This window comes from Vipera ursinii (assembly GCF_947247035.1).
Source record: "Vipera ursinii genome assembly, chromosome: 2".
Lineage (NCBI taxonomy): Eukaryota > Metazoa > Chordata > Lepidosauria > Squamata > Viperidae > Vipera > Vipera ursinii.
The window spans coordinates 140138161-140164467 of record NC_139513.1 but is presented as its reverse complement, the minus strand read 5'-3'; the positions used below and the strand labels follow the sequence as shown (position 1 = coordinate 140164467).

Below are 26307 nucleotides of genomic sequence, written 5' to 3'. Positions count from 1 at the left end.
TTCCCCATCTATTTGCCAGGAATTGAGAGGGCCAGATGCCATGATCTTGGTTTTCTTAATGTTTAGTTTCAACCCAAGTTTTGCACTCTCCTTCTTCACCCGCAACACCAGGCTCTTTAGTTCTTCTTCACTTTCTGCCATTAGAGTGGTATCATCTGCATATCTTAGGTTGTTGATGTTTCTTCCGGCAATCTTAATTCCAACTTTTGATTCATCTAGCCCTGCCTTTCTCATGATGTGCTCTGCATATAAGTTAAATAGGCAAGGCGACAGTATACAGCCTTGCCGGACTCCTTTCCCAATTTTGAACCAATCAGTGGTTCCGTGTCCAGTTCTCACTGTTGCTTCTTGGCCCGCATATAGATTTCTCAAGAGACAAATAAGATGGTCTGGTATGCCCATCTCTTTAAGGACTTGCCACAGTTTGTTATGATCCACACAATCAAAGGCTTTAGCATAGTCAATGAAGCAGAAGTAGATGTTTTTCTGGAACTCTCTAGCTTTCTCCATGATCCAGCGTATGTTAGCAATTTGATCTCTAGTTCCTCTGCCTCTTCGAAATCCTGCCTGTACTTCTGGTAGTTCTCGATCCACATACTGCTGGAGTCTAGCTTGTAGAATTTTAAGCATAACTTTACTAGCATGAGAAATGAGTGCAATGGTGCGATAGTTTGAACATTCTTTGGCACTGCCTTTCTTTGGAATTGGAATGTAAACTGATCTTTTCCAATCCTGTGGCCACTGTTGAGTTTTCCAAATTTGCTGGCAAATTGAGTGTAGCACTTTTACTGCATCGTCTTTTAAGATTTTGAATAGCTCAGCTGGAATACTGTCACCTCCACTAGCTTTGTTGTTGCTCAGCTTTTCTAAGGCCCACTTCACTTCACATTCTAGGATGTCTGGCTCGAGGTCAGTGACCACCTCATTGTGATTATCAGGGATGTTAAGCTCATTCTTGTATAATTCTTCTGTGTAATTTTGCCACCTCTTCTTAATCTCTTCTGCCTCTGTTAGGTCCCTGCCATTTTGGTCCTTTATCATGCCCATTTTTGCATGAAACGTTCCTTTCATCTCTCCAATTTTCTTGAAAAGATCTCTGGTCCTCCCTATTCTATTGTTTTCTTCTATTTCTTTGCATTGTTCATTTAAGAAGGCATTCTTATCTCTTCTAGCTATTCTTTGGAATTCTGCATTCAATTGGGCATATCTTTCTTTTTCTCCCTTGCCTTTCGCTTCCCTCCTTTCCTCAGCTATTTGCAAAGCTTCCTCAGACAGCCATTTTGCTTTCTTGCATTTCTTTTTCTTTGGGATGGTTTTGGTTGCTACCTGTTGTACAATGTTGCGAACCTCTGTCCATAGTTCTTCAGGCACTCTGTCTATCAGATCTAATTCCTTAAATCTATTTGTCACCTCTACTGTATATTCAACAGGAATATGATTTAATTCATACCTGACTGGCCTAGCGCTTTTCCCTACTTTCTTTAATTTAAGCCTAAACTTTGCAAGGAGAAGCTCATGGTCTGAGCCACAGTCAGCTCCTGGTCTTGTTTTTACTGACTGTATAGAGCTTCTCCATCTTTGGCTGCAGAGCATATAGTCAATCTGATTTCTGTGTTGACCGTCTGGTGATGTCCATGTGTAAAGCCGTCTCTTGGGTTGTTGGAAAAGAGTGTTTGCTATGACCATCGTATTCTGTTGACAAAATTCTATCAGCCTGTGCCCTGCTTCATTTTGTACTCCAAGGCCAAACTTGCCTGTTATTCCAGTTATCTTTTGGCTTCCTACTTTAGCATTCCAATCCCCCATGATGATAAGGACATCATTTCTGGGTGTTAGTTCTATAAGGTGCTGTAGGGCTTCATAGAACCGGTCAATTTCTTCCTCTTCAGCACTGGTGGTTGGGGCATAGACTTGGACTACTGTGATATTGAATGGTTTGCCTTGGATTCGAACTGAGATCATTCTGTCATTTTGAGGATTGTATCCCAGTATTGCTTTTCCTACTCTTTTATTGACTATGAAGGCTACTCCATTTCTTCTGAGGGATTCTTGCCCACAGTAGTATACCTGATGGTCATCTGAATTAAATTCACCCATTCCTGTCCATTTTAGTTCGCTGATACCTAAGATGTCAATGTTTAGTCTTGTCATCTCTTGTTTGACCACGTCCAGCTTTCCTTGATTCATGGATCTTACATTCCAGGTTCCTATGGAGAAAAAATCTTTACAGCATCGGACTTTCCTTTCACCACCAGACATATCCACAGCTGAGCGTCCTTTCGGCTTTGGCCCAGTCGCTTCATTCTTTCTGGCGCTACTAGTACTAGCCCTCTGCTCTTCCCCAGTAGCATGTTGGACGCCTTCCGACCTGAGGGGCTCATCTTCCAGCGTCATATCGTTTTGCCTTTTGGTACTGTCCATAGGGTTTTCATGGCAAAGATACTGGAGTGGGTTGCCATTTCCTTCTCCAGTGGATCACGTTTTGTCAGAACTCTCTGCTATGACCTGTCCGTCTTGGGTGGCCCTGCACGGCATAGCCCATAGCTTCATTGAATTACGCAAGCCCCTTCGCCACGACAAGGCAGTAATCCATGAAGGGGCTATCATTTTTACCCAGAGGTAAAATGCTCACCTTTTCAATATCTCTTCGTAGCGTTTTGTTTCCTGTACATTAATCATCGTCACAGCTAGCTTCTCTGACTTCATCCTAAATTGTGATGCCCCTGAACTAGACCTAGAATGTAAGATGGATTCTGACTGCAGCAGAATCAAATGAAGCACTTACTTTTCATGATTTGAAAATGGACTACATTTTCCTTTATTGCAGTTGTACCACCCTGCTGACTCAAATTCAGTCCACCAGTATTCAAAAAATGTTTTCACATATATTATTACCAAGCCAGGTATGCAAGCTACGCAACTTTTCTTTCTGTTGTTTTTCTAGCTTCTGAATATAATCAACAGCTGTATTCTAATTAAAAGCTTCTCACATTATGCATATGTAATCATATATGACCTCTTGTGCTAAGGGTCCAGATTTATTTTGTTCATTTCCCATATTCTAAGTATTAGAGTATGGACAAAAGAGTGATGAATTTTAGGAGCCAATTATTTTTAAAAGGCTTAAAAGTCATCATTATAGCAAAATTCCCTCTTCTTATATTTTTGCTCAAGGTTTTTAACTTCAGAATTTTTATTGTTAACTCCTACAAAATTCAAGTTTAAATCACATTTGTCAAAATCACCATGCTTCAGAAATATACCTTTTCACCAATCCTATGTGGTACAACTCATCTCATCCAAAAGTCCTATCTAGATCACTCAGATTGTTACTGTCAGTAAGTAAATCTCTTGTGTTAACAAGATTTGCATAGTCATTTACTTGTGATATTCTTTTTCAACCCTTTCTAGTCCTTTTCCATGGAAAGATCACCTGATCTTGAATTTCCTTCCTAGAGCTTCAAAAATCTATAGTGATATAGCTGTAGCCATTCTTTTTTAATCCCAACACAAAACAGCAGAAAAGGAGATTTTATCAGTGGGCTTGGTAATTCTTGGAAATTATTTAATCATATTCCTAATCCTTCCTTCTGAGAAATAGCACATTCCTTCATCCAATGGGTCTTGTCAACATATATTTGATTCATTTCCTTTTATTAGTGAGTCACTGCTATAACCCTTCTCTTTGTAGGATACAATGGTGTCTCCTCTGCCCCCACCCCTCCGCCAGGGATCTTACTGTCCTATCTCCTATTTCACAGTATTTCCTTCTTTCTAAACTCTTAAAAACTGTTTCTTCTATGAAGGCATCAAAGCTACTTCTGAGCTCCAGTGGTGAAGAGTCATCTTCTGCACTCTTGTTTCATGAATACCAAACTTGCTCCTTTGCTCTTCTTTATGGAGAGTTGCTTCCACTGTCAATTTTTATTTTCTTTACAGTATACTTGTTCTGGATTAACAAAATTTTGTTTGATATTGGGAGATCAAAGCTATATAGCAGTTTGATTCCTAATTTTTATTTCATTGTTGAACTAAAAATATGGGTATCTGTACTTTCGAGTCAGTGTTGATACCTAATAACTGCCTGGACAAGTCCCTGCAGTTTACTTAGGAAGATTTCAGAAGTGTTTGTCACTGCCTCCTTCCTAGGGCTGAAAGAGAGAGATCACCTAGCTGGCTTCATGTCTAAGGGTAGGACCAGAACTCAGGATCTTCAAGTTTCAAGCCTGATGCTTCAACCACTACACCAAATTGGTTTTTCATAATATTATGAGATTATTGTGAGCAGACATTATAATACCTATCTGCTATACAAACTATTGTTAAACAGTTCCCTAAGAACTTGCTATGATTTTCAATAGAATTTTTCCAACTCAAGAGCACTTTTTTCGATATTCCCTCTGAAATTGTTTTTTTAATTTTAATCCCATTTATATCCCGCCCTTCTCCGAAGACTCAGGGCGGCTTACAATCTAAGCACAAATCAAATGTGCTTAGCAATAGCCTTCATTCTATGTATATGCCTGCTTATTAGGGCTTTTGCCCCCCCCCCCGCCCCAAGCGGCATTATTACAAAGTCAGCTTATTGCCCCCAACAATCTGGGTCCTCATTTTACCTACCTTGGAAGGATGGAAGGCTGAGTCAACCTTGAGCCTGGTGGGATGCGAACCTGCAATAATTGCAAGCAGCTGGTGTTACTTAAGGAGGCATTAGCCCACTGCTCCACCAAGGCTCAAACCGATTCTTTTATTTCTGTGTTGAGGCTGATTTTAGTTTAATGTATTTAAGATATGCTGGGTTGAGATCATAGCAATTTGTGAGAAAAGTCATTTGTAATGAGCCCATTCTTAATCATATTTGTGGTGAGCATGTTCTGCAAATTTGATTGTATTTCCCACAAAATTATTAAGAATTTAAAACAATTTTAATACTTTAAGGGTGTTTTCCAATAACAGTAACTGGCTCTTCCAAAAAGGCACAGTGTTAAAAAAAACCCAGAAGCATTTTGTCAGAATTATACATTAATGTTGTGGAATTTCCCTTTCCTTCCTTGCATAAGGCTATAGGAGATAAGAGACAATGGAAGGAGATGCGAATGAAAAAAGAATTTTAGTTTTAAAAAATATGGCTTGAAATTTAAGGTTTCCCAGACAATATGCTAATAATATACATTTCTAATTATTGCTGGCTTCCTTTGAAGATATTTCTTATTCGGGGTTTTTTTTTAAAAAAAAGGCATTATAATTTTATCATACTTTTGTTCTTTTAAAAAAAAATCACTGCTGTAGGGTTCCACCATTGAGCATATCCACACTTACTGTTTAAACTGTTTTTGTCCTGTGCTCGTACCAGCCCTGCTTTATGCCATTTTAAGAAAATCCTGCCTAGATGTAAACACTTTGGCAACAGCTTGCAAACTACCACATCTTCTAACTGGATAATTCCCCCTGCTGCTATGTCCTCTCACCCTTCTCATCCAGGAAAGCCATGGCCAATCACTTCCTTTCTTTAGAATGGGTCTTACAAGACATATATTCTACTATTTTATTTATTTATTTATTTATTTATTTTTTATTCCCATTTATATCCCACCCTTCTCCGAAGACTCAGGGCTGCTTACAATCTAAGAAGTACAAATCAATGTGCTTAGCAATAGCCTTCATTCTATGTATATGCCTGCTTACTAGGGCTTTCACACACCCCCAGCAGCATTTTTACAAAGTCAGCTTACTATGTATGTGTGGATACACACAAGTACAATATAATACTTTGTTTGTTTTTTTTAAAAAAGTTCATTATTTTTATCCCACCTTTATTATTTTTATAAATAACTCAAAGTGGCAAACATGCACAATGCTTCTTCCTCCTTCTATTTTCTTCCCAACAACCACCTTGCAAATTGTTTAGCTGAGAGGGTGACTGGCTCAAAGTCAGCCAGTTGTTTTCATGCCTAAATTGGGACTAGAACTCACCATCTCCTGGTTTCTAGCCTAGTTTCTTTCCTTATAAGTCAGAGGAAGTTGCTTCAAGCCCGGCAGAAATTGTCACTTCTTTCCAAGCTCTTTACATATTTTGGTTAATAAGTGCAGTTGCACAATCCATTATTTTTCTAGTCACTTGAGAGAGAGAAAAGGCTTCATTCAGAGATGCCAAATAATCCATAAGCTAACTGGCTATTCAGGAGCTACCCTGAAAGCCCTTTAATTGGAGACATAAGATCCTGAATATAGGACCACATGCATACGAATGAATCAGCTGTTCTCTTACTGAGAGATAGACACTGTCTAAGATCTGACCTCTCTTCCCCAGGGAAGTCTAGAAACCGAAAGCTTTCACACCCAAAGTGCCAAAATCAGTCTCTCAGACCACACTTGTCTTGTGTAAATAAAGAACTTGCTGCAAAAAGAGACTTTGCTTTTAGAAGACTTCCACCCTTCAAGTCACGAAGCATCTCCTATTCAGCTTTAGACACTCTTGCACCTATTATACGTTGACAACACTGAGAACCAAGTCAGAGAAGAATGGGTATCTGTTTTAACATTCCATACACATCACTCTTGTGCCTTGCAAGCCCAAAGCGTGCCAGGAGTCATATCTGGGCAGGTTGTTTCTGGATAAGAATGGAGCAGAAATGAAAAGTAGCAACCTCTCCAATGTGCAAAGGAAAAATAAGTGAGCATTTTGTTCCTTTTGACTTTTATTTTGTCGTCTCAACATCTGGAGGACATTCTGATGGCTCCTCTTCCTCCTTCTCTTAAATTCTACCATGTGAGCTCCTTTGTCCTTCCTGTGATTTCCCACTTTTCTCCAGCCATGTATTACCTAATTTTCCTCAGAGGAGTCTCTGAGTATATGGAAGAAAGGCAAATCATAGAATCACTTATTGTGATTAAGGACGTCGCCAGGAGAGAACAGTGGGCTCAGCAGAAGCTGGTCTTATTTGAGAGAGGCTGCAGAAAACAATGCAGTTGTAGACAAAAGGAATATATTGGGAGTGCCATAGCAAATATTTTTAAGAGGGGAAAGAACAGAAAGTAAGAGAATGTCAGAGATAATAGGAGGAAGAGGCATAGGATACCTAATTCTAATGGGGAGAAAATAATATGAATATATTCTAGTACAGGTAGTCCTCGACCTACGACCACAATGGAGCCCAAAATTTCTGTTGCTAAGTGAGACATTTGTTAAGTCAATTTCTTGCTCCAGTTGTTAAATGAATCACCGCATTCCGAATTCTGAACACCACAATGGTCGTAAGTGTGAAAAACGGTCATAGGTCACTTCTTTCAAAAAGTGAAAAATTTAGTGACCGTAACTTTGAACGGTCACTAAATGGACCGTTGTAAGTCGAGGACTACCTGTATATGATTTTTTTCATCTTTACCATGCCTAAATATGCTAAAATTGAGCAGCCTAGTTAATAACGATGAACATGATATAGTAAAATAATAGGTGTTTGATCTACTCAAAAGTGACATAAGATTACTGCTTTTATTCAATTAATATGGTATATGCTTAAAGGCAGCAAACCTTTACGATTTTTTAATGATAAAATCACTTTAATCTCCAATATATGAAGTTTTCCCAAAGGAGAAATGTGAAGTAAAGTACAAACCTATCTGATTAGAGCTAAACATGGCATATCAAGAAAAATTGCACATGCTGTTGAGGAAGTACGAATCTGACCTCAAAAACGTATCTGTTCATTTATTTTGAACAATAGCTTTTAATTATTGATAGTCATAACTTCCCAATGCTCAAGTAAACAGACTATAGGGAACACTTGATAAAAGAATGTCATGTTAGTAATGGAAGTCCTGGTGGTAGTGTTTTGCTTACAGTCGCACATTTGAAGTTTGCATACAACTTAATCTGTTCACATGTGGCACCATTGTGAGTGAATGAAGGTCAGCCAAGAGGTTGTTTGGTGCTGTGGCAATGCTGCTCAGTCTCCAAAGAAAAGTTTCCTGGCGGGATAAAATATCTAAGTTGGAACCTCCCAATAACTCCGCTAGAAGCTTCTGGACCTACAGATAGTTCTCGACTTACGATCACAATGGAGCCCAAGCTTTCTGTTGCTAAGCAAGACAGTTGTTGAGTTTTGCCCCATTTAACACCCTTTCTTGCCTCAGTTGTTAAGTGAATCACCACAGTTGTTAAGCTAGTAACACAGTTGTTAAGTAAATCTGGCTTCCCCCTTAACTTTGTTTGTCAGAAAGTCACAAAAAGTGATCATATCATACTGGGACACTGCGACCATCATAAATATGAACCAGTTGCCAAGCATCCGAATTTTGATCATGTGACCATGGGAATGCTGCAAGGATCACAAGTGTGAAAAACGGCACAAGTCAACTTTTCTGTGCCATTGTAATTTCAAACAGTCACTAAAAGAATGGTTGTAAGCAGTGCTTTTTTTGTAAAAGAAAAAGGTGCCGGAACTCCCACATGTCACACAACCTGCCTTGCCTACCCTACAAGGTTCCATCCAAAAAAGGTGCCGGAACTCCATTCTGAGCGTTCTATGAGAAAAAAAGCCCTGGTTGTAAGTCAAGGACTACCTGTAGTAATGGTCAAAACAGGATGACACAGTGGTTAGAGTGCAGTATTGCAGGCTAACTCTGCCTACAGCCAGGAGTTTGATCCTGATCCAGCTTAAGGTTGACTCCATCTTTCCGAGGTCAGTAAAATGAGGACCCAGATTGTTGGGGGCAATCAGCTGACTCTGTAAACTGCTTAAAGAGGGCTTAAAAGCACTGTGAGGCGGTATATAAGTGCTATTGCAATTGTACAGGCAAAACTGAGGGAAGTTATTCCCATCTTCATCTTGATTATAGAAGTTGAACAGGCACTCCTCTTCTCCACCCTTGCTCTTCATCTATAATCCATGTGCAAATTGATGACGAGGTTATTGCTGATTATATTGCTATCCAATGTACTAAGACTGCAACTCCCACTTTTCTCCTGGCAGGGCTGCTGCCTGAGAATTCTGGGAGTTGATATTTCAACATATGTAGAGGTTATCTGACTGGGGAAGGAAACATCTTACTGTACAAAGGAAATTTAATAGATCACAGTTTAAACCTGATGAAATTGTGGTTCTCAACATTTGAATGGACTATAGCTTGGAAAAATTGCCATAAGGTGAACATTATCACTTTTGTCTGGGTTTAAGAAAAGCCCATATCCTGAGAATACTTAATCCCATTCTGCATGCAGGTAGAAATGATGTGTCATTGACTTTGTCTTTCAGCTACATCCATTCCAATTGGCTCTGTCAAGGCAAATGAAGCCATAATAGTACACAATAAGAAATCTAAATCAATAACCTTTCTAATATAGACAATGTGTCTTTTTAGTCTTTAAAATAAAGTATCCTAAAATCTAAACAGAATAAAATATCAACCTTTCAACTCCTTACATCCTGATGGGAAAAAGTAAATGTAAAGGGGCACTTTCACCTTTTGGGGGGATAGTGATGCTTGGCAGAAATATTTCTTAGTTGCAATGTAGTCATTTTTATTCACAGAGATGATTCTTATTATGATTATTATATTGCACAGAAATAAAGTTTTATTAGGACTGATATCCTAAATATTGAGACTGAACTAATATGGAGTGATGATTATGTAATCCTGAAATAATGAAGGATGGTAATAATGAATTATTATGATTTTCATTGTTTATTTTTCTTCCAATACAATTGTAGACAGTGTACTGCAGTCAAGAAATATAGTATAAATACATCGATTGTTGTTCTTTAACATGTGGGAATGTATTGTGTTATTTATTTTAAGTGTCCTTAGGAATCCTTCCTGAGTCATAAAATAATGTTATAAATAATAGAATATATAAATAATAGAATAGCAGAATGCCTCTCTATTGTATTCCTTTGAAAAGTTAGGAACTGGTGCCCTTGGCTGCAATTTCAACTGACTTTCTACCTTCAAGGGAATAAATAAACAGAGAAATCCAGAACCAAAGGTGACAATGGCAAATTGTTATTTTCAGGAAAGATTGTAGCAAGCACACCCCCTGGCTATTGTTCATATTTCATGTCAATATTTCATATTGAGCCTTGGTGGAGCAGTGGACTAATGCAGGGGTGTCAAACTCAATTTCATTGAGGGCCACATCAGCACTGCAGTTGCCCTCAGGGGGCCGGGTGGGTATGGCCAGGGTGGGCATGGCCTACTGGGTGGGCGTGGCTAGAGTGCGTATGGCCTACTGGGTGGGCGTGGCCAGCTCTACAGCGTTCGCATCAAGGGTGCCTATGGGGGCCTGGGCAGGAGTGGGACAGGGTCTCTGGCAGAAGGAGGGTCTCTGGGCCAGGGCCAAGGCAGTGGGGGCCATTCCCTCACTGTTTCCAGGATGGCTTCGCGGGCCACATGAAACCACTTCGCGGGCCGGATCCGGCCCCCGGGCCTTGTGTTTGACATGTCTGGACTAATGCCTCCTTAAGTAACACCAGCTGCCTGCAATTAGTGCAGGTTCGCATCCCACCAGGCTCAAGGTTGACTCAGCCTTCCATCCTTCCGAGGTAGGTAAAATGAGCACCCAGATTGTTGGGGGCAATAAGCTGACTTTGTAATAATGCTGCTTGGGGGCCCCCGAAAGCCCTAATAAGCAGGCATATACATAGAATGAAGGCTATTGCTAAGCACATTGGTTTGTGCTTAAATTGTAAGCCGCCCTGAGCCTTCGGAGAAGGGCGGGATATAAATGGGATTAAAATAAAAATAAAAATAAAAATTTCATTGATTTCAGTTGCACCTGGACTTGCATAATGCTTTAAGGCATCTGTCTATTGCTTAGCTGAAAACCAATTTTCAGTAAATACATACTGCACATACTTGCAGCACTTATAGTTATGCCCATTCTTAACCAATACATTGGCCATATATATGGGTAGGCATCTGTTCTGGTTGAGAAGCATACGTATAGTTTTTATTTTATTTTTTTTAAATGTTCCTGAAGGTGTTCATCCAGTGGTTGTGTCCTCAGAGTAAGTTGGTCTGTCCATGTAAGCAGATTGTAAAGGGAGAAATAAGTCATTTTTGTTGTTGTTGTTGTTAGTTGTGAAGTCGCGTCTGACCCATTGTGACCCCATGGACAATGTTCCTGCAGGCCTTCCTGTCCTCTACCATCTTCTGGAGTCCATTTAAGCTCACGCCTACTGCTTCAGTGACTCCATCCAGCCACCTCATTCTCTGTCGTCCCCTTCTTCTCTTGCCCTCAATCTTTCCCAGCATTAGGCTCTTCTCCAGTGAGTCCTTCCTTCTCATTAGGTGGCCAATTTCTAAAAATAAGAAAAGGAAAATAAGAAACTAGTTATCTAGAAATGACTATTTCTAGTCATTATAACTTTTGTCAATCTCTTTGTTTTCTGTGATGAATAGGTACAGGCTATATTACCAGGGAAAAGTGTCAAATACTCGTACTTTGCATAATGTATCATGATCATAATCACATTGTAATCAAAACCCAACAGGAAAAGCCAAATAGCAGGAAAGTCCTGTCATCCTCCAATGATGCAAGAGATCTGACCGACACACATCCTGTAGTACCATATCACTGCAATATACACCAGGGTAGAAACAGGATAGTAGAAAGTAGAAACAAAAGTGTGGGATGATGTTTCTAAAGAAGAAGACTCTAGAAAGGGTACAGAGAAGAGCAACAAAGATGATTGGGGGACTGGAGGCTAAAACATATAGGAAACAGTTGCTGGAATTGGGTATGTGTAGCTTAACAAAGAGTGAGGGGTGACATGATAGCAGTGTTCCAATATGTCAGGGGCTCCCACAGAGAAGAGGGAGTCAAGCTATTCTCCAAAGCACCTGAAAGCAGGAGAAGAAGCAATGGATGGAACCTAGTCAAGGAGAGAAGCAACCTAGAACTAAGGAGAAACTTCCTGACAGTTAGAACAATTAACCAGTGGAACAACCTTCCTCCAGAAGTGGTGAATGCTCCAACACTGGAAGTTTTTAAGAAGAGACTGGACAGCCATTTGCCTGAAATGGTATAGGGTTTTCTGCCTGAGCAGGGGGTTGGACTAGATGACCTCCAAGGTCCCTTCCAACTTCTTCTTCTTCTTCTTCTTCTTCTTCTTCTTCTTCTTCTTATTATTATTATTATTATTATTATTATTATTATTATTATTATTATTATTATTATTTGGTATGTCATGAAACTGGATAACAAATAACATTAGAAGACCACCTCTCTAACAGCAAAAGTTCTTCATGTAAAAGTTCTTGATGCAGTCAGTATTCAAAGCATCACAAAGACAAAAAGGGACAGTAATATTCGCATTCCACTTACAGATATGCAAACTTGGGGAAATTATGTACAATCAACGATAGGAGGCTCCAAATATAGATTATTATTATTATTATTCCTTCCCCCCTCCCTTTTTGGTGTGCATTCAAGCCAATTTTTTTTTATTCCTGGCTATTGCCTGAACTAATTTCTGTAGTTTTCTTGGCAAGGCTTGCCCTTGCCTCTTTCCCAGAGCTGAGAGAGAGGGACTGGACTAGAACTTGCAGTCTCTTAATTTCTAGCTTGGTGCCTTAACCACTAGATGTATTTGTAAAATTTCAGTGGAAAGCGCACCAGGTAGCCCTGGCAAATTTTGGTTTTGTGGCATTTTTCTTATTGCTTGAATAATGTACATCTCTTCTGGAAACTTTATAATGTATATTTATGCAGAGATATTTGACAAATGTATATATCGGGCCAAAGATAGTGGGGGAAGTACTCATGGCAGAGCTCAAAGTCACTAGAAAAAAAGTTTGTCACCAAAATTTGTGACCTTCAGCCCAGATGAGCTGCCCTTGTGAAATTCCACATATTCTTATACTTTAGCTGATAATGTTCTTTTGCTGAACAGTGAGCAATTTTATTTCCTTTTCCTTTTGGCATTGTTTAAAATATGCACAAATTATCAGCACGCCCTTTCCACTATATTTAGAACCAGTGTAGTGGTTAAGATAATGGACTTAACTATTATCATGGGAGGAATCCTCAATTATGGAAATGTGCTAGATGACTTTGCGCCAGTTGCTCCCTCTCGGCCTGACTTATCGCACAGGTTGTTGTGGGGAGAAAATGAAGGGAGATTCCCTATGTAAGTCACCTTGAGCTCCTGGGAAAAAAGGAGGTTATAAATCTCACAAATGTATGCTGTTTGTTTGTTTAAAATATTTTTTAAAAATTTAAAATTCCTTTAAACACTCCATCACTCCATGACCTGAATTCTAGACCTTATCTCATGATTTCTTTCTTTGTACAGCAATTTCCTCATAGTTTTCTTTCGTGGATGGCCAGAGTTTAGATGAATTTTGCAATCTGATCATAGTTTCCTTCCTTCTGTCTACTGTATTTGCTTTTTAACTGTTTTGTAGTGAAGGCATAGATTCCTCACTACTTCGAACGTTATTTTCACTTTATTAATTACCACCAAATTAGTTACTAATTCCTGTTCCTCACTCCTGTTTTACTTGCACAGTATTAGTTACCACCTAATTAGTTACCTCTCAATTAGGCTGTGACTCGCTGGTGATAAGAGCTCATTTAAGGCATACTGTGGTGTCTGTTTCTTTCTCACATCGAATGGGTGATTTCTTTCGTTTAACCCAAAGTTCATTGGATTTGACCCTAGAAATCTTCACTGTGTGTTGAACTGTGGTGCAAAAGAGCAAATTCTCTTTATGACAAACCAATCAGATGGTCCATTATTGGGAATCAGCTACCACATTCAGGCTGCATGAAGTGGGTTCTCATCAGCACTAGCTTAGCTTCCATTCTCTTTCCTCTTCGCTGCATGAAAGAGGACAATTTCAAAGAGATTTTTTCCCCTGACATTTCACAGCTCCCAAGAGAAACATGTAGTTCAAGCCCAGGAGATGCCATCGGTAAGGACTTATTAAGAAATGTCATTAGCAAACAGCTGGTCTTCATACATGTGAAGCTGCTGTTACACAGTGGATTCCACCCCTGAGAAGATTCTAGCATGAATGTTGATCTATTTGAGATTGTTAAGAAGTCCTTAAGCACTTCTCTATTGGGGCAAGCCATGTATAAGTCTGGGAAGCCGGAATTTTGACATTTTGCACTAAGGTTTATCTGAAATGGTATAGGGTTTCCCTCGAGCAGGGAGTTGGACTAGAAGACCTCCAAAGTCCCTTCCAACTCTGTTATACTGTTATTCTGTTTTTCTGTTTAGATTGCCTCTTTATTTTCTATTTTCTCTGAAAAATCCCAAATAGTTCAAGACACAGGAGTAGAGAGAAAATTCATGCTGCTACATGGTTGATAAGGTGGTTCTTATCAAAATATACTGTCATGGCTGCCATCCCCCCAAGCCAAGTTTTGCAAAGCCGACAGCCTGACATTAGCAACAAGGGAGGGAAGAGGATTGGAATGCAGGGATGAGATGGAGGGGAGGGGAGACCTAAGCATGCCAGCTGAGGAATGAGGAGCACCTGTTAGCCAAGATCAGAAAATAATCTCATTTTATTTTTCTCAGAATTGTACCTAAAGTATTTTCCCCAACCATAAGCAACCGAAGCGACCCCAGAAATGAAGCAAATGTGTGAAAAATATAGTGCTGTCCCACATCAAATCAAATATTTCAGTTCAATGTTACTGAGGGGTTTTTTAAATAAATAACTAATAATTTTAGCTTTCTTTGGTTTTAGTCATAATTCTCAAAACAAAGTACTGTAGAATTATTTGATGTAATATATCAGATAATTACATCAGTTTTATGGAGTGGGGAGAAGAGGACTCAACAATTTCTGACTCATTATTAGGTAAATGAGAACTTATTAATTAAAATATTATTAGTATCATTCTGCCAAATGCTGTTATTAGAGGATCAGAAAATATTTTTTATTTTCTCTCAAAGAATTTTGGATTTCAGGGCCTTGTAATTCCTTTGGCATTTCAGGCTGCACATATCCAAATATGGTTTTGATAAAGTAGACTATAACCTACTACTTGATAAGATAGAAAATTGTGGGTTAGACAGCATCACTACCAGATGGATTCATAGCTGGCTGACCGGCCATACTCAGCATGTAGTCCTCAATGGTACTGCATCTACATGGAGGGAAGTGTGCAGTGGTGTGCCCCAAAGCTCTGTTCTGGGCCCAGTTCTCTTCAACATCTTCATCAATGATTTGGATAGGGGATAGATGGGGAACTCATCAAATTTGCAGACAACACCAAGCTGGCAGGAATATCTAACACTCCAATAGATAGGCTTAAGATACAGGAGGATCTTGACAGACTTGAACATTGGTGCTATCTAACAAAATGAAATTCTTTGGTGAAAAAAGTAAGGTTCTACATTTAGGCAAGAAAAACCAAATGCACAGGTATAGTATAGGTGGTACCTTGCTCGATAGTAGTAACTGTGAGAGGGATCTTGGAGTCCTAGTGGACAATCACTTAAATATGAGCCAGCAGTGTGCTGCAGCTGCCAAAATAGCCAGCACAGTGCTAGGCTGCATTAACAGAGGGATAGAACCAAGATCACATGAAGTGTTAATACCACTTTATAATGCCTTGGTAAGGCCACACTTGGAATACTGCTTCCAGTTTTGGTCACCACAATGTAAAAAACATGTTGAGACTCTAGAAAGTGTACAAAAAAGAGCAACAAAGATGATCAGGGGACTGGAGCAGGGCTTTTCAACTTTTTCAACTTTTTTACCCATTGTACCACTTTTAGGATATGGCAACATCCGAGTACCACCAGTCGCCTAGCAAAAACCTGATGACCAAAAAAAAAAAGGAAAAAAGTGATGAAGTACAGGTAGTTCTCAACTTACAACAGTTTGCTTAGTGACTGTTCAAAGTTACAATGGCACTGAAAAAAGTGCCCCCCAAGCCACAGCTGAGCAAGGTTTTTGTTGTTGTGAACATTTCTGTTGAGGATTGGCAGCAGCGGTGGGGTGGGGGGGATGTTTGGTTTTTATTCCCCCCGTCTGCTGGGTGGTTGCAGCAGGTTTTGGTCACTTCACATGACCCTGGGACACTGTGACCATCATAAATATGAATCAGTTGCCAAGCATCTGAATATAAATCACAAGACCCTGGAGATGCTGCAACATTCCAGCTGATTGGCACTTCTTCTGGGCTCAGCAGAAGTGCCAGGTTGAACACCAAGCTCCAGCTGGATCCTGGCGCTGATCCTGGCGCTTCCGCTGAGCCCTGACAGCCCTGCAGCTCCAGCCATCTCTCGCTCAGCCTTGTGCGGTGCTGCCACCGGTTCAGCTCATTCCCCTCCCCCGCTGCCACTTTTCTAGGATGGTCACGTACCACCTGCCAGGTGCCAATGTATCACAGGTGGTACCCATACCACTGGTTGAAAAGCCCTGGACTGGAGGCTAAAACATATAAGGAACAGTTGCTGGAATTGGGCATCTCTAGTTTAATGAAGAGAAGGACGAGGGATGACATGATAGCAGTTTTCAATATCTCACGGGCTGCCACAAAGAAGAGAGAGTCAAGCTATTCTCCAAAGCACCTGAAGGCGGGACAAGAAGCAACGGATGGAAATTAATCAGAGAGAAGCAACTTAGAACTAAAGAGAAATTTCCTGACAGTGAGAACAATTAATCAGTGGAACAACCTGCCTCCAGAAGTTGTGAATGCTCCAACATTGGAAATGGTATAGGCCAGGGTTTCCTGTCTGAGCAGTGGGTTGGACCCTCCAATTTTGTTGTTGTTGTTGTTGTTGTTGTTGTTGTTGTACACCTTGTTGTGTTTTTTTCCCAGCCATCTTGCAACTTTCCCTCCATCTACATGTTAGAATCCTAACCCTAATTTCGCTGAAAAATTGAAAGCTAGAAAACTGAAGATCATCTTGGAAAGCCAGCTCCTGAAAGAAAATAGGAACATCACATCCTAAGTTGGGAAGGAATCTAAAGTAAATTTGATGGCTAGAGACTGTAAGCTCTAAAGTTATATAGATGTGTTTTATCTTGTCCCTATTGATTTCTGTATCTTATGGGTTTGTGAACTGATTATAAGGCTAAAACAATAATAGACAGATGCATCCTTGGTAGTAGAACAGTCTAACAGAACTTGGTTAACCTTATTAAATTTTTGCTGTCTTCCTTCTCTAGGAATGAGGACTGCTTACTCTGCTGGTTTTATAAGACTGAAGGTGAGATGTTATCACAATCATTATAGCAGGAGCTATAGATGCTTTTCTCCATTGTTTAGTTGGATAAGCTCCAAATCATTTATATAACACATATTTCATGCTTAGTAGGGTTGGTTAAATCTTCTTGAGGTTGATTAAGCATCTGTTTAAATTTAAGTTCAAAAATTAAATACATTACTAATTAATCAGATTTAAGACTGACCAATATCTCCATACAGAAGGCTCCTCTGTTTGCCAGAGCAATTGGAAGTAACTTAAATGTGAACAGTGCAAACTATCATTCATTGGTTAAGGGGTCCAGCAATTTTTGTCTGTTAACTACAGCAGAAACGTATCAAGGTCAAAATAGCTTCAGAAAATGACCAAATTGGCTTTTTTGCAGCAATACCAACATTTAATGAAGTAAAGCTTTGGTTATCTACCTGAACTTTGCACTCATACTTGAATGTCCAAGTAGATTTGGAGAAATCATAGAACTCCCTAGCAGCAGAATAAACTTTCTCTCAGAAATTGGAATGTTTAAATGGTTTTGACTGTCTGTATCTTTGAGTCGGTGTTGGCACCTGGTGATTTCCTAGACAAGTCCTTGTAGTTTTCTCGGCAAGGTTTTCAGAAGTGGTTTACCATTGCCTGCTACCTTCGGCTTTAAGAAACGGATTGCCCCAAGGCTGTCCAGAGAATAGAATAGAATAGAATAGAATAGAATAGAATAGAATAGAATAGAATAGAATAGAGTATAGAGTAGAGTAGAGTAGAGTAGAGTAGAATGGAATGGAATGGAATGGAATGGAATAGAATAGAATAGAATAGAATAGAATAGAATAGAATAGAATAGAATAGAATAGAATAGAATAGAATAGAGTATAGAGTAGAGTAGAGTAGAGTAGAATAGAATAGAATGGAATGGAATGGAATGGAATGGAATGGAATAGAATAGAATAGAATAGAATAGAATAGAATAGAATAGAATAGAATAGAATAGAATAGAATAGAATAGAGTATAGAGTAGAGTAGAGTAGAGTAGAATAGAATAGAATGGAATGGAATGGAATGGAATGGAATGGAATGGAATGGAATAGAATAGAATAGAATAGAATAGAATAGAATAGAATAGAATAGAATAGAATAGAATAGAATAGAATAGAATAGAGTATAGAGTAGAGTAGAGTAGAATAGAATAGAATAGAATAGAATGGAATGGAATGGAATAGAGTATAGAGTAGAGTAGAGTAGAATAGAATAGAATAGAATAGAATGGAATGGAATGGAATAGAATAGAATAGAATAGAATAGAATAGAATAGAATAGAATAGAATAGAATAGAATAGAATAGAATAGAGTATAGAGTAGAGTAGAGTAGAATAGAATAGAATAGAATAGAATAGAGTATAGAGTAGAGTAGAGTAGAGTAGAGTAGAATAGAATAGAATAGAATAGAATAGAATAGAATAGAATAGAATAGAATAGAATAGAATAGAATAGAATAGAGTATAGAGTAGAGTAGAGTAGAATAGAATAGAATAGAATAGAATAGAGTATAGAGTAGAGTAGAATAGAATAGAATAGAATAGAATAGAATAGAATAGAATAGAGTATAGAGTAGAGTAGAATAGAATAGAATAGAATAGAATAGAGTATAGAGTAGAGTAGAGTAGAATAGAATAGAATAGAATAGAATAGAATAGAATAGAATAGAATAGAATAGAGTATAGAGTAGAGTAGAGTAGAATAGAATAGAATAGAATAGAATAGAATAGAATAGAATAGAATAGAATAGAATAGAATAGAGTATAGAGTAGAGTAGAGTATAGAGTAGAGTAGAGTAGAGTAGAGCACAGCAGAGCAGAGCAGAATAGAATAATAACTTTATTGTCACTTTGAATGTACGCTAATTGGCATACATTAAAATGAAATTTCATTGCAAACAGATTGCTCTGTGCCTAAGGTGGAACTAGAACTCATAGTCCTCCAGCTTTCAGCCTGGTGCCTTACCTAGTATTTATTTATTTTTATTTTTATTTAATTCCATTTATATCCCGCCCTTCTCCGAAGACTCAGGGCGGCTTACAAGCTTAGCAGTAGCCTTCATTCTATGTATAAGCCTGCTTATTAGGGCTTTTACACACACACCCAAGCGGCATTATTACAAAGTCAGCTTAGTTGCCCCCAACAATCTGGGTCCTCATTTTACCTACCTCGGAAGGATGGAAGGCTGAGTCAACCTTGAGCCTGGTGGGACTCGAACCTGTGCTAATTGCAGGCAGCTGGTGTTACTTAAGGAGGCATTAGCCCACTGCTCCACAAAGGCTCTTTTAGTACACCAAACTGGCTCTCTCATTTTTATGTATACTGTATGGTTGCATTTTTAACTGCACAGTATTTTCTCCAAGGAGATCAAGATAGCATACATTATCTCCTCTTCTGATTTTAATTTGACAATATTGTGAAATAGGTTAAGCCAATGATGGCTAACCTTTTAGAGACTGAGTGCCCAAAAACCGCCCGCCCCCTGCCCACCCCCACTCTGCTCCCTGCTCCACCCCCATCCTGCCTGCCCACAGGGCCACCCATCGCCTCCATGGCCTGCCGCAACAGATCACCCAGGCGGCCTTGCAGTGCCATGGCAGCCATTCCCTCCACCTGCACCCCACAACATCATCTCCACATGACAGGGCATGGAGTCTGTGCTGCTCCAGATGGGCTGTGCCCAGGGGCAACTCTGTGGGCTGATGTGGGGAGCGGGCTGGGGGGGGAGGCAGGGCTTGGGAGACGGTGCACATGCCCACAGAGAGGGCTCTGAGTGCCCCTCTGGCACACATGCCATAGGTTCACCATCACTGGGTTAAGCCAAATGCCAGGTCTCTTCAGCTGTTTCATGGTTGAGGGTGATCTCTCTGATCCAATCAACATAGCAAAACACTCAGCTCCTTTTATGTTTTTTTCTCTTAGGTGATTTTAATGGAGAATGATTCTGGATAGTGACCATAATAAAAATATGTATGTCTGGTAAAGAATAGATAAGAGAGGCAAGGAAGCAAGTTGGATTTCTCAGTGAGAATGATGACTGACTTCTTGCTGGAATAGCCACCTCATAATGATTTGGCCTTGTAGGGGTTCATTGACTTCAAACAATGTATTGAGTCATCCTTCTTTATTCAAGAAGTCCTTGCGAATCACTCATTTATGGGAAGATGCCTGCGTGTTTGGACTGAAAGAGAGGATGGATACAATATCCTACACCTCTGCATTTGTTTTTAGAAACCACCCTGTCTGTGTAAGGTGTGTAGCAAGATCAAGATTTCTGTACTTCAGACCTTCTGCACACTGAACAGCTGGATTCCTCCCTTCAATGCCAGAGCCATTGTGCTCTGTTGTATTTCAGTCTGCAGTGCTGCAGTGCCGTTGCATCAGTGCTCTGCTTCTAGAACTCCACTCCCCTTCTTCATTCAGTGTAAAATGCTGTCGTGAAGGGAGCCACAGAGCAGAGCCCAAGGCTTCCTGCTTTCCCTGCAAAGGGGTCAATCTGCCAAGAAAGGGTGCTTGTGTAGCTTGGTGTCTCTGCATGCATGCTTGACAGAGGCATTTGATGCAGATAAACTTGTGGGGGGGAGGGTTGTTTCTGACTCATGCATTTATTTTGTCTGAGAGCACGTCATACCTGGACGGTGCCCTCTTTGTTGGGACACAGTGCGGTCCCTGCTGCATGCAAACTTACTTCTCCAGGCATAGCCTTTCAACCATATGTATTTCTTTGCTCTCCTTTTAAGTTTCTTTCCTTGGATTTAATCAGCATCTTTTATAATCACATTTTATTTTTATATATATTTTATAAATATCTGGAGGACTGCTACTTGCTCAGTTTGGTGTAAGGAAAATAGATTTGGCCTCGCTAGCAAGACAGATTTATTAAAAAGGATTGCCAAAACCTTCATTTGAGTCTTTCTGAATAGTAAGTTGCAGCTCTTGGTAAAAGTACTGTATATTGGACACTTTTCCCCGATCACAGTATCAAATATACTTTTACCAAGAGCAGCAAACTACCATTCAGAAAGACTCAAATGAAGGTTTTGCTGCATTTCTGAAAGACCAGTCCTGCTGTGAACCTTCCCTTATGTAGCTAATACAACCAGATATTCATTCTGGAGCCATTTTTCCTATCCAGGACTTATGTATAATACTGAAAAAGTCAGCTAGCTATTCATATTTCTCAAGCATGTCAACAGATTCTGGATTCTGGAAAATGGGTTCCTTTTATCAATCATTTTTATTTACTGAAAGGGAGAACAAAGTTCTTTCATCTTTTTTGCCTGGAAATAGAAACCTAGATCTCCTTCAACTAAACCCTAGGTTTGTGCACTGCAACAAATTACTGTATGACACGAAACCACAATTTGTTGAACAAATGGCCATGTTCATTCATAATGCCAGGCCACTGTGGCTAAACTGGCAGATTGTGCTATGCCGCAAACAACCACAGTAAGATCCTCCTCATAGAAACTGAAAGGGTAAGCCTATTATGCAAACATGTTAACGGTCAACCTACACTAAAAAAAAACTACCCCCATCTACCTACTTTATGTGAATTACTTTCTAGGTGATTAGTTGATGTTTTTCACTCATGAGACTGAGACAATAGTCTGGAGAGAACTCTTTGAAATGGTGGTGGTGGGTGGTTAGCAGTTTTGCCACTATCTTTTTCCTTTCCTTTTCACACCAGCCCAGGCAACGAAATGGTATATGATCTCCTGCTCAAGCAGGGGGTTGGACTAGAAGACCTTCAAGGTCCCTTCCAACTCTGTTATTCTGTTATCTGTTATGTAGCAGAGGGTAAGTTCTCTCTCAGTCCATCTGCAGTGTAACTAGATCCAGTTGCGTAACTGCAGAGTCCTTGCACACAAACATACACAATCATACAGGGGAAAAAGACAAGAGTTGAGAAGCGATAGTCTTTTTCACAGAAGCTGAGAGGAGTAAAAATATAGTAACTACATGACAAAAATCCTGCCATCTTTGCCATTTGCTACCAGTAGAGGAAAAATGAGTTCTTCCTTGAATGGAGTAAAGTTATTCCTGTCATGTTAGGACAGCCTATGGCTTTGCAAATTATATGAATGACCCAGAATGATATGTGTCCCAACCTAGATCACACGTGGATATCTAATGTTTTAAAATCAAAAACTCTATGCTTTCATCCTAAACATACAGTACCTACAACTCATGGTTGTTTCATACCTGCAAAAGTGTTCAGAGGCAAGTACAGAGCAGGTGTATGCTAGAGTTGTGTGAGTCAGGTTTGATTTCATTTTGTGGCATAGAAAAATTAATGTTTTCTTTATTTAAAGAAAACCGTTAAAACTTGCTAATCTTTGTGCATTTAGGGACAAATACTTCTTGGATCATCTTTGCATTTAGAGCTACATTTCAGAGAGTTGATTCCCAGTGTAGCTTAAGGAAAAATGCTGCTTTGATATAGCTTTTCACAAATTCTTCCCTTTTGTGACTGGTTGAGTTCTTCCATACAAAGCCAAAGGGTCCTGTCTTAGTATACTCAGAGAAGAACCACATTCTTATGAAGAGCTCTGGTTTTCAGGTGGCGCAATGGGATTCCATCTTTTTTTTTTCCTTCAGGGAACCCTTTGAAATGGGCTTATGTGTCAAGGGACCACTGAGCATCTGGCATGAAAGTGTTTGTGGAGATTCTCAGTCATCCAAAGGTGCTTTTCCAAAAGGCAACTCTACTTTCTTGGACTTTTTCCTTGAAAACCTTTAATCCAAGAAGCTTCTTCAGTTCTGACTCAAAGGTGGGGAATAGAAGCATTTAAATTACTTTGGGGAAAGCATCTTGGGACATCTGGCATGAAAATTCTGGGGCACACTTGATGGGTCATGCTTAATTCAGGCTGTCTCTGGTTAAACTACAGGAAGGGAAGCCATACAAAACTTTTGGGAATCTGTAGCTCAGCCAGTCTGAGGTGGATGCCAGAAGGCCATTGGTCAGCTTCAGTATTTAAACAAAAATCAACTTTATTAAAGGTGCCGAAAAAGATAAAAGATCCACACAGAATTTTAAAAAACCCAGATATAATAACATATGCACACTCACACACACAAACCCTAACAGAATTCTACTCTAGAACAAAATAATTCCTCAGTGTTCAGGGTTGCCTCAGGCAATCCCCCTCACCATCAGCCCAGGACTAAAACCAACTCTAAAAAGTGTTTCTTGCTCAAAACGTGAGAGAACGCCTTCTTTTCCTCTCAGGGAATAGATAACTATTTCTGAACACATCAGGCTGGTTTGTTATGTAAAGGGACAGCAGTTCCCTGCTATTCTGTAACATAAAAAAATGTTATAACATAAACCAAATCAAATATAGGAAGTCTTTGATTTACAATCATGGTTGGGACCAGAATTTCCATTGTTAAGCAAAGTGGTTAAGTGAGTTGCATCCAACTTATGACCTTTTTTGCCATGGTTGTTAAGTGAACCACTCAGTTAAGTGAATCATGTGGTCCTTAAGCAAACCCAGCTTCCCCTATTAACTTTGCTTGTGGGAAGCTGGCTGGGTAAATCATGAATGGTGATCCCATGACCCCGGGATGCAGCAACCATTGCAAATGCATGCCAGTTGCCCAGCACCTGAATTTGATCACTTGATAGTGCAGATGCTGCGATGGTTCTAAGGGTGAGTACCAATTGCAAGTCCCTTTTTCCCGTGCCACTGTAACTTCAAACAATCACTAAACAATTGGTTGTAAGTTGAGGACTACCTGTAATAATAATATTCCCATTCAAAATCATGCCAAGAAATGGCACTCTGAGTAACAATCAGCACAGAAACCCACCATTCCATTTATACCCCAAGTCCTTCTGGAAATGCTACGTTTTAGGGTTTTTCTTAAATGCCCACAGAGTTGGTGATGATGTGACCTCAGGTGCAGCATTATTTCAAAGGGGAAGGGCAGCAATGGAAAAGGCATGCCATCATAGTCCCCAAAGGGGGTTCAAAAAGGATTCAGAGGCTGTTCCCATTGAGAGAAAGTGGTCTCACGGATAGCAAAATCCTGAGCCACAAAGGGCCTTAAAGAGGACAACCAGGACCTTGAATTGCACCTAGAAGCAACCTGGCAACTAATACTCCCCTCCCAGTAGTGGTGTCACTTAAGCAAACCAGGGATGCACTTAATTGGTTCATTGCATTCTCAACCAGCTTTAATTGATGCTCTTCAAAGACATCGCTGTATATAGTGTGTTGCAATAAGAGATTTATTTATTTATTTATTTATTTATTTATTTATTTATTTATTTATTTATTTATTTATTTATTAAATTTTTATACTGCCCTTCTCCCAGAGGACTCAGGGCGGTGTACAGAGCAATAAATATCAAAATACAAATACAAAAGTTAAAAAAGATTAAATAATTATGCCCAATATTATACAATAATTAAAAACTATGCTAAAACCCAAACCCAAACCCCAAACCCATTCAAATAAATAGGTTTTTAGATCGAGTCGGAAGGAGCAAAGGTCGGGAGCCATCCGGAGCTCAACCGGTAAATGGTTCCACAGGTCTGGCGCGCCCACAGAGAACGCCCTCCCCCTGGGGGCCACCAATCGACATTCTCTGATCAGAGGCACCCTGAGGAGGCCCTCTCTGTGGGAGCGCACTGGACGGAGGGAAGTTGACGCCGGCAGCAGGTGCTGCCGTAGGTAATCCGGACCCATGCCATGTAGGGCTTTATAGGTCATTACCAGCACCTTGAATCTCACCCGGACGGCAATTGGTAGCCAATGCAGCTCGCAGAGCAGAGGTGTAACATGGGAGTATCGGGAGACCCCAAACACCACTCGCGCGGCTGCATTCTGCACCAGTTGAAGCCTCCGAGTGGTCCTCAAGGGCAGCCCCATGTAGAGAGCATTGCAGTGGTCTAAACGAGAGGTCACGAGGGCATGAGTGACTGTACGCAAGGCATCCCGGTCCAGATAGGGCCGCAACTGGCGCACCAGGCGAACCTGGGCAAAGGCCCCCCTAGTCACAGATGACGAAATGTTGTTTTGAAATCATTGATTTAGCATCTCAAGTTTTGTAAAACTTTCCACGTTTCTTAGTATGAGCATCTGAAACTGAAAGAAAAATATTGGAACATATAATACAAACTGAGATGAAATTGCCCAGAATGGAAACAGGATGAAAAGAGAAATATCAGATTAATATGTAGTTGAGGAGCTGAATCTTCAGGAGAGGCAGAGCCCATCAAAGCATTACAAAACACAGTAAATTCTGGCAATAAAAGCTGCTGTTTCTTCCTGTTTTGAATGTGGGCTATTAAACGGAGCAATCCCAATAATTTATTCTTTGTCTGAAGAACTCGGAAACTTGTGGTAAGGTCAATGTCTCAAATGTCCCCAGAAGAACCCAAAGTTAAGTGAGGCAAATGAAATAGGAAAGCATAGTCCTTGAAAGTTGATGCTAATTTTTGGCCTGCCTTAATGCTTTTTTATTGTTTATGCTACAATAGACAAAACTGATTACTCCACTGGGGAATGTAGGAAGTGATGTTTGTTTGTTTGTAACCTCAAAGGATTCTTGGTCTACTACTTCAGTGGGGAAAAGGCTCAGCCGGATTAATTCTTTCCTAGGGAAGTTCCCAACTATCCAGCCAACCCTGATGTTGATAACTGATTTGTGGTTTTGTGTTGTTTTTTTTCTTCTTCTTTTGTGCTCTCCCATTCAGAGTTGACCTATCCTGGGTGCAACATAACTGAACAAGTTTCTGCAGGATGAAAAGATGGCAGGGCGGTTGCTTGCACCACCAGGCCCTGACAGTTTTAGGCCTTTCACTCCGGAATCTCTGGCTAACATTGAGAAGCGCATTGCAGAAGACAAGAAAAAGAAACGTCCTAAGCAAGACAGCAGTCACAGAGATGATGATGAAGAGAACAAGCCAAAACCAAACAGTGACCTGGAGGCAGGAAAGAGTTTGCCTTTCATCTACGGGGACATCCCCAAAGGCCTGGTTGCTGTGCCATTGGAGGACTTTGACCCTTACTATATGACGCAGAAAGTGAGTCAGCAAACAACCAGCTATGTTAAAGTCAGCCTTCAGATGGTCAAAGGAGTTAC

General features: G+C 40.0%; 1 protein-coding gene and 1 long non-coding RNA gene across 2 annotated transcripts in view; one reads left to right on the top strand and one right to left on the bottom strand.

Moving 5' to 3' along the window:
• Nucleotides 1-10530: 10530 nt before the first annotated feature.
• Nucleotides 10531-26307, bottom strand: part of LOC310635063 — a 110005-nt gene continuing 94228 nt past the window's right edge. Inside the window, exon 4 of the long non-coding RNA XR_014491322.1 lies at nucleotides 10531-11300. This is a non-coding gene — a long non-coding RNA (uncharacterized lncRNA). The remainder of the gene's footprint in view (nucleotides 11301-26307) is intronic.
• Nucleotides 25973-26307, top strand: part of SCN8A (sodium voltage-gated channel alpha subunit 8) — a gene marked incomplete at both ends in the record, with an annotated part of 79396 nt that continues 79061 nt past the window's right edge. The window contains one exon of the mRNA XM_083353607.1: nucleotides 25973-26248. Within this exon, the coding sequence (XP_083209733.1) occupies nucleotides 25973-26248 (276 nt within the window). The remainder of the gene's footprint in view (nucleotides 26249-26307) is intronic.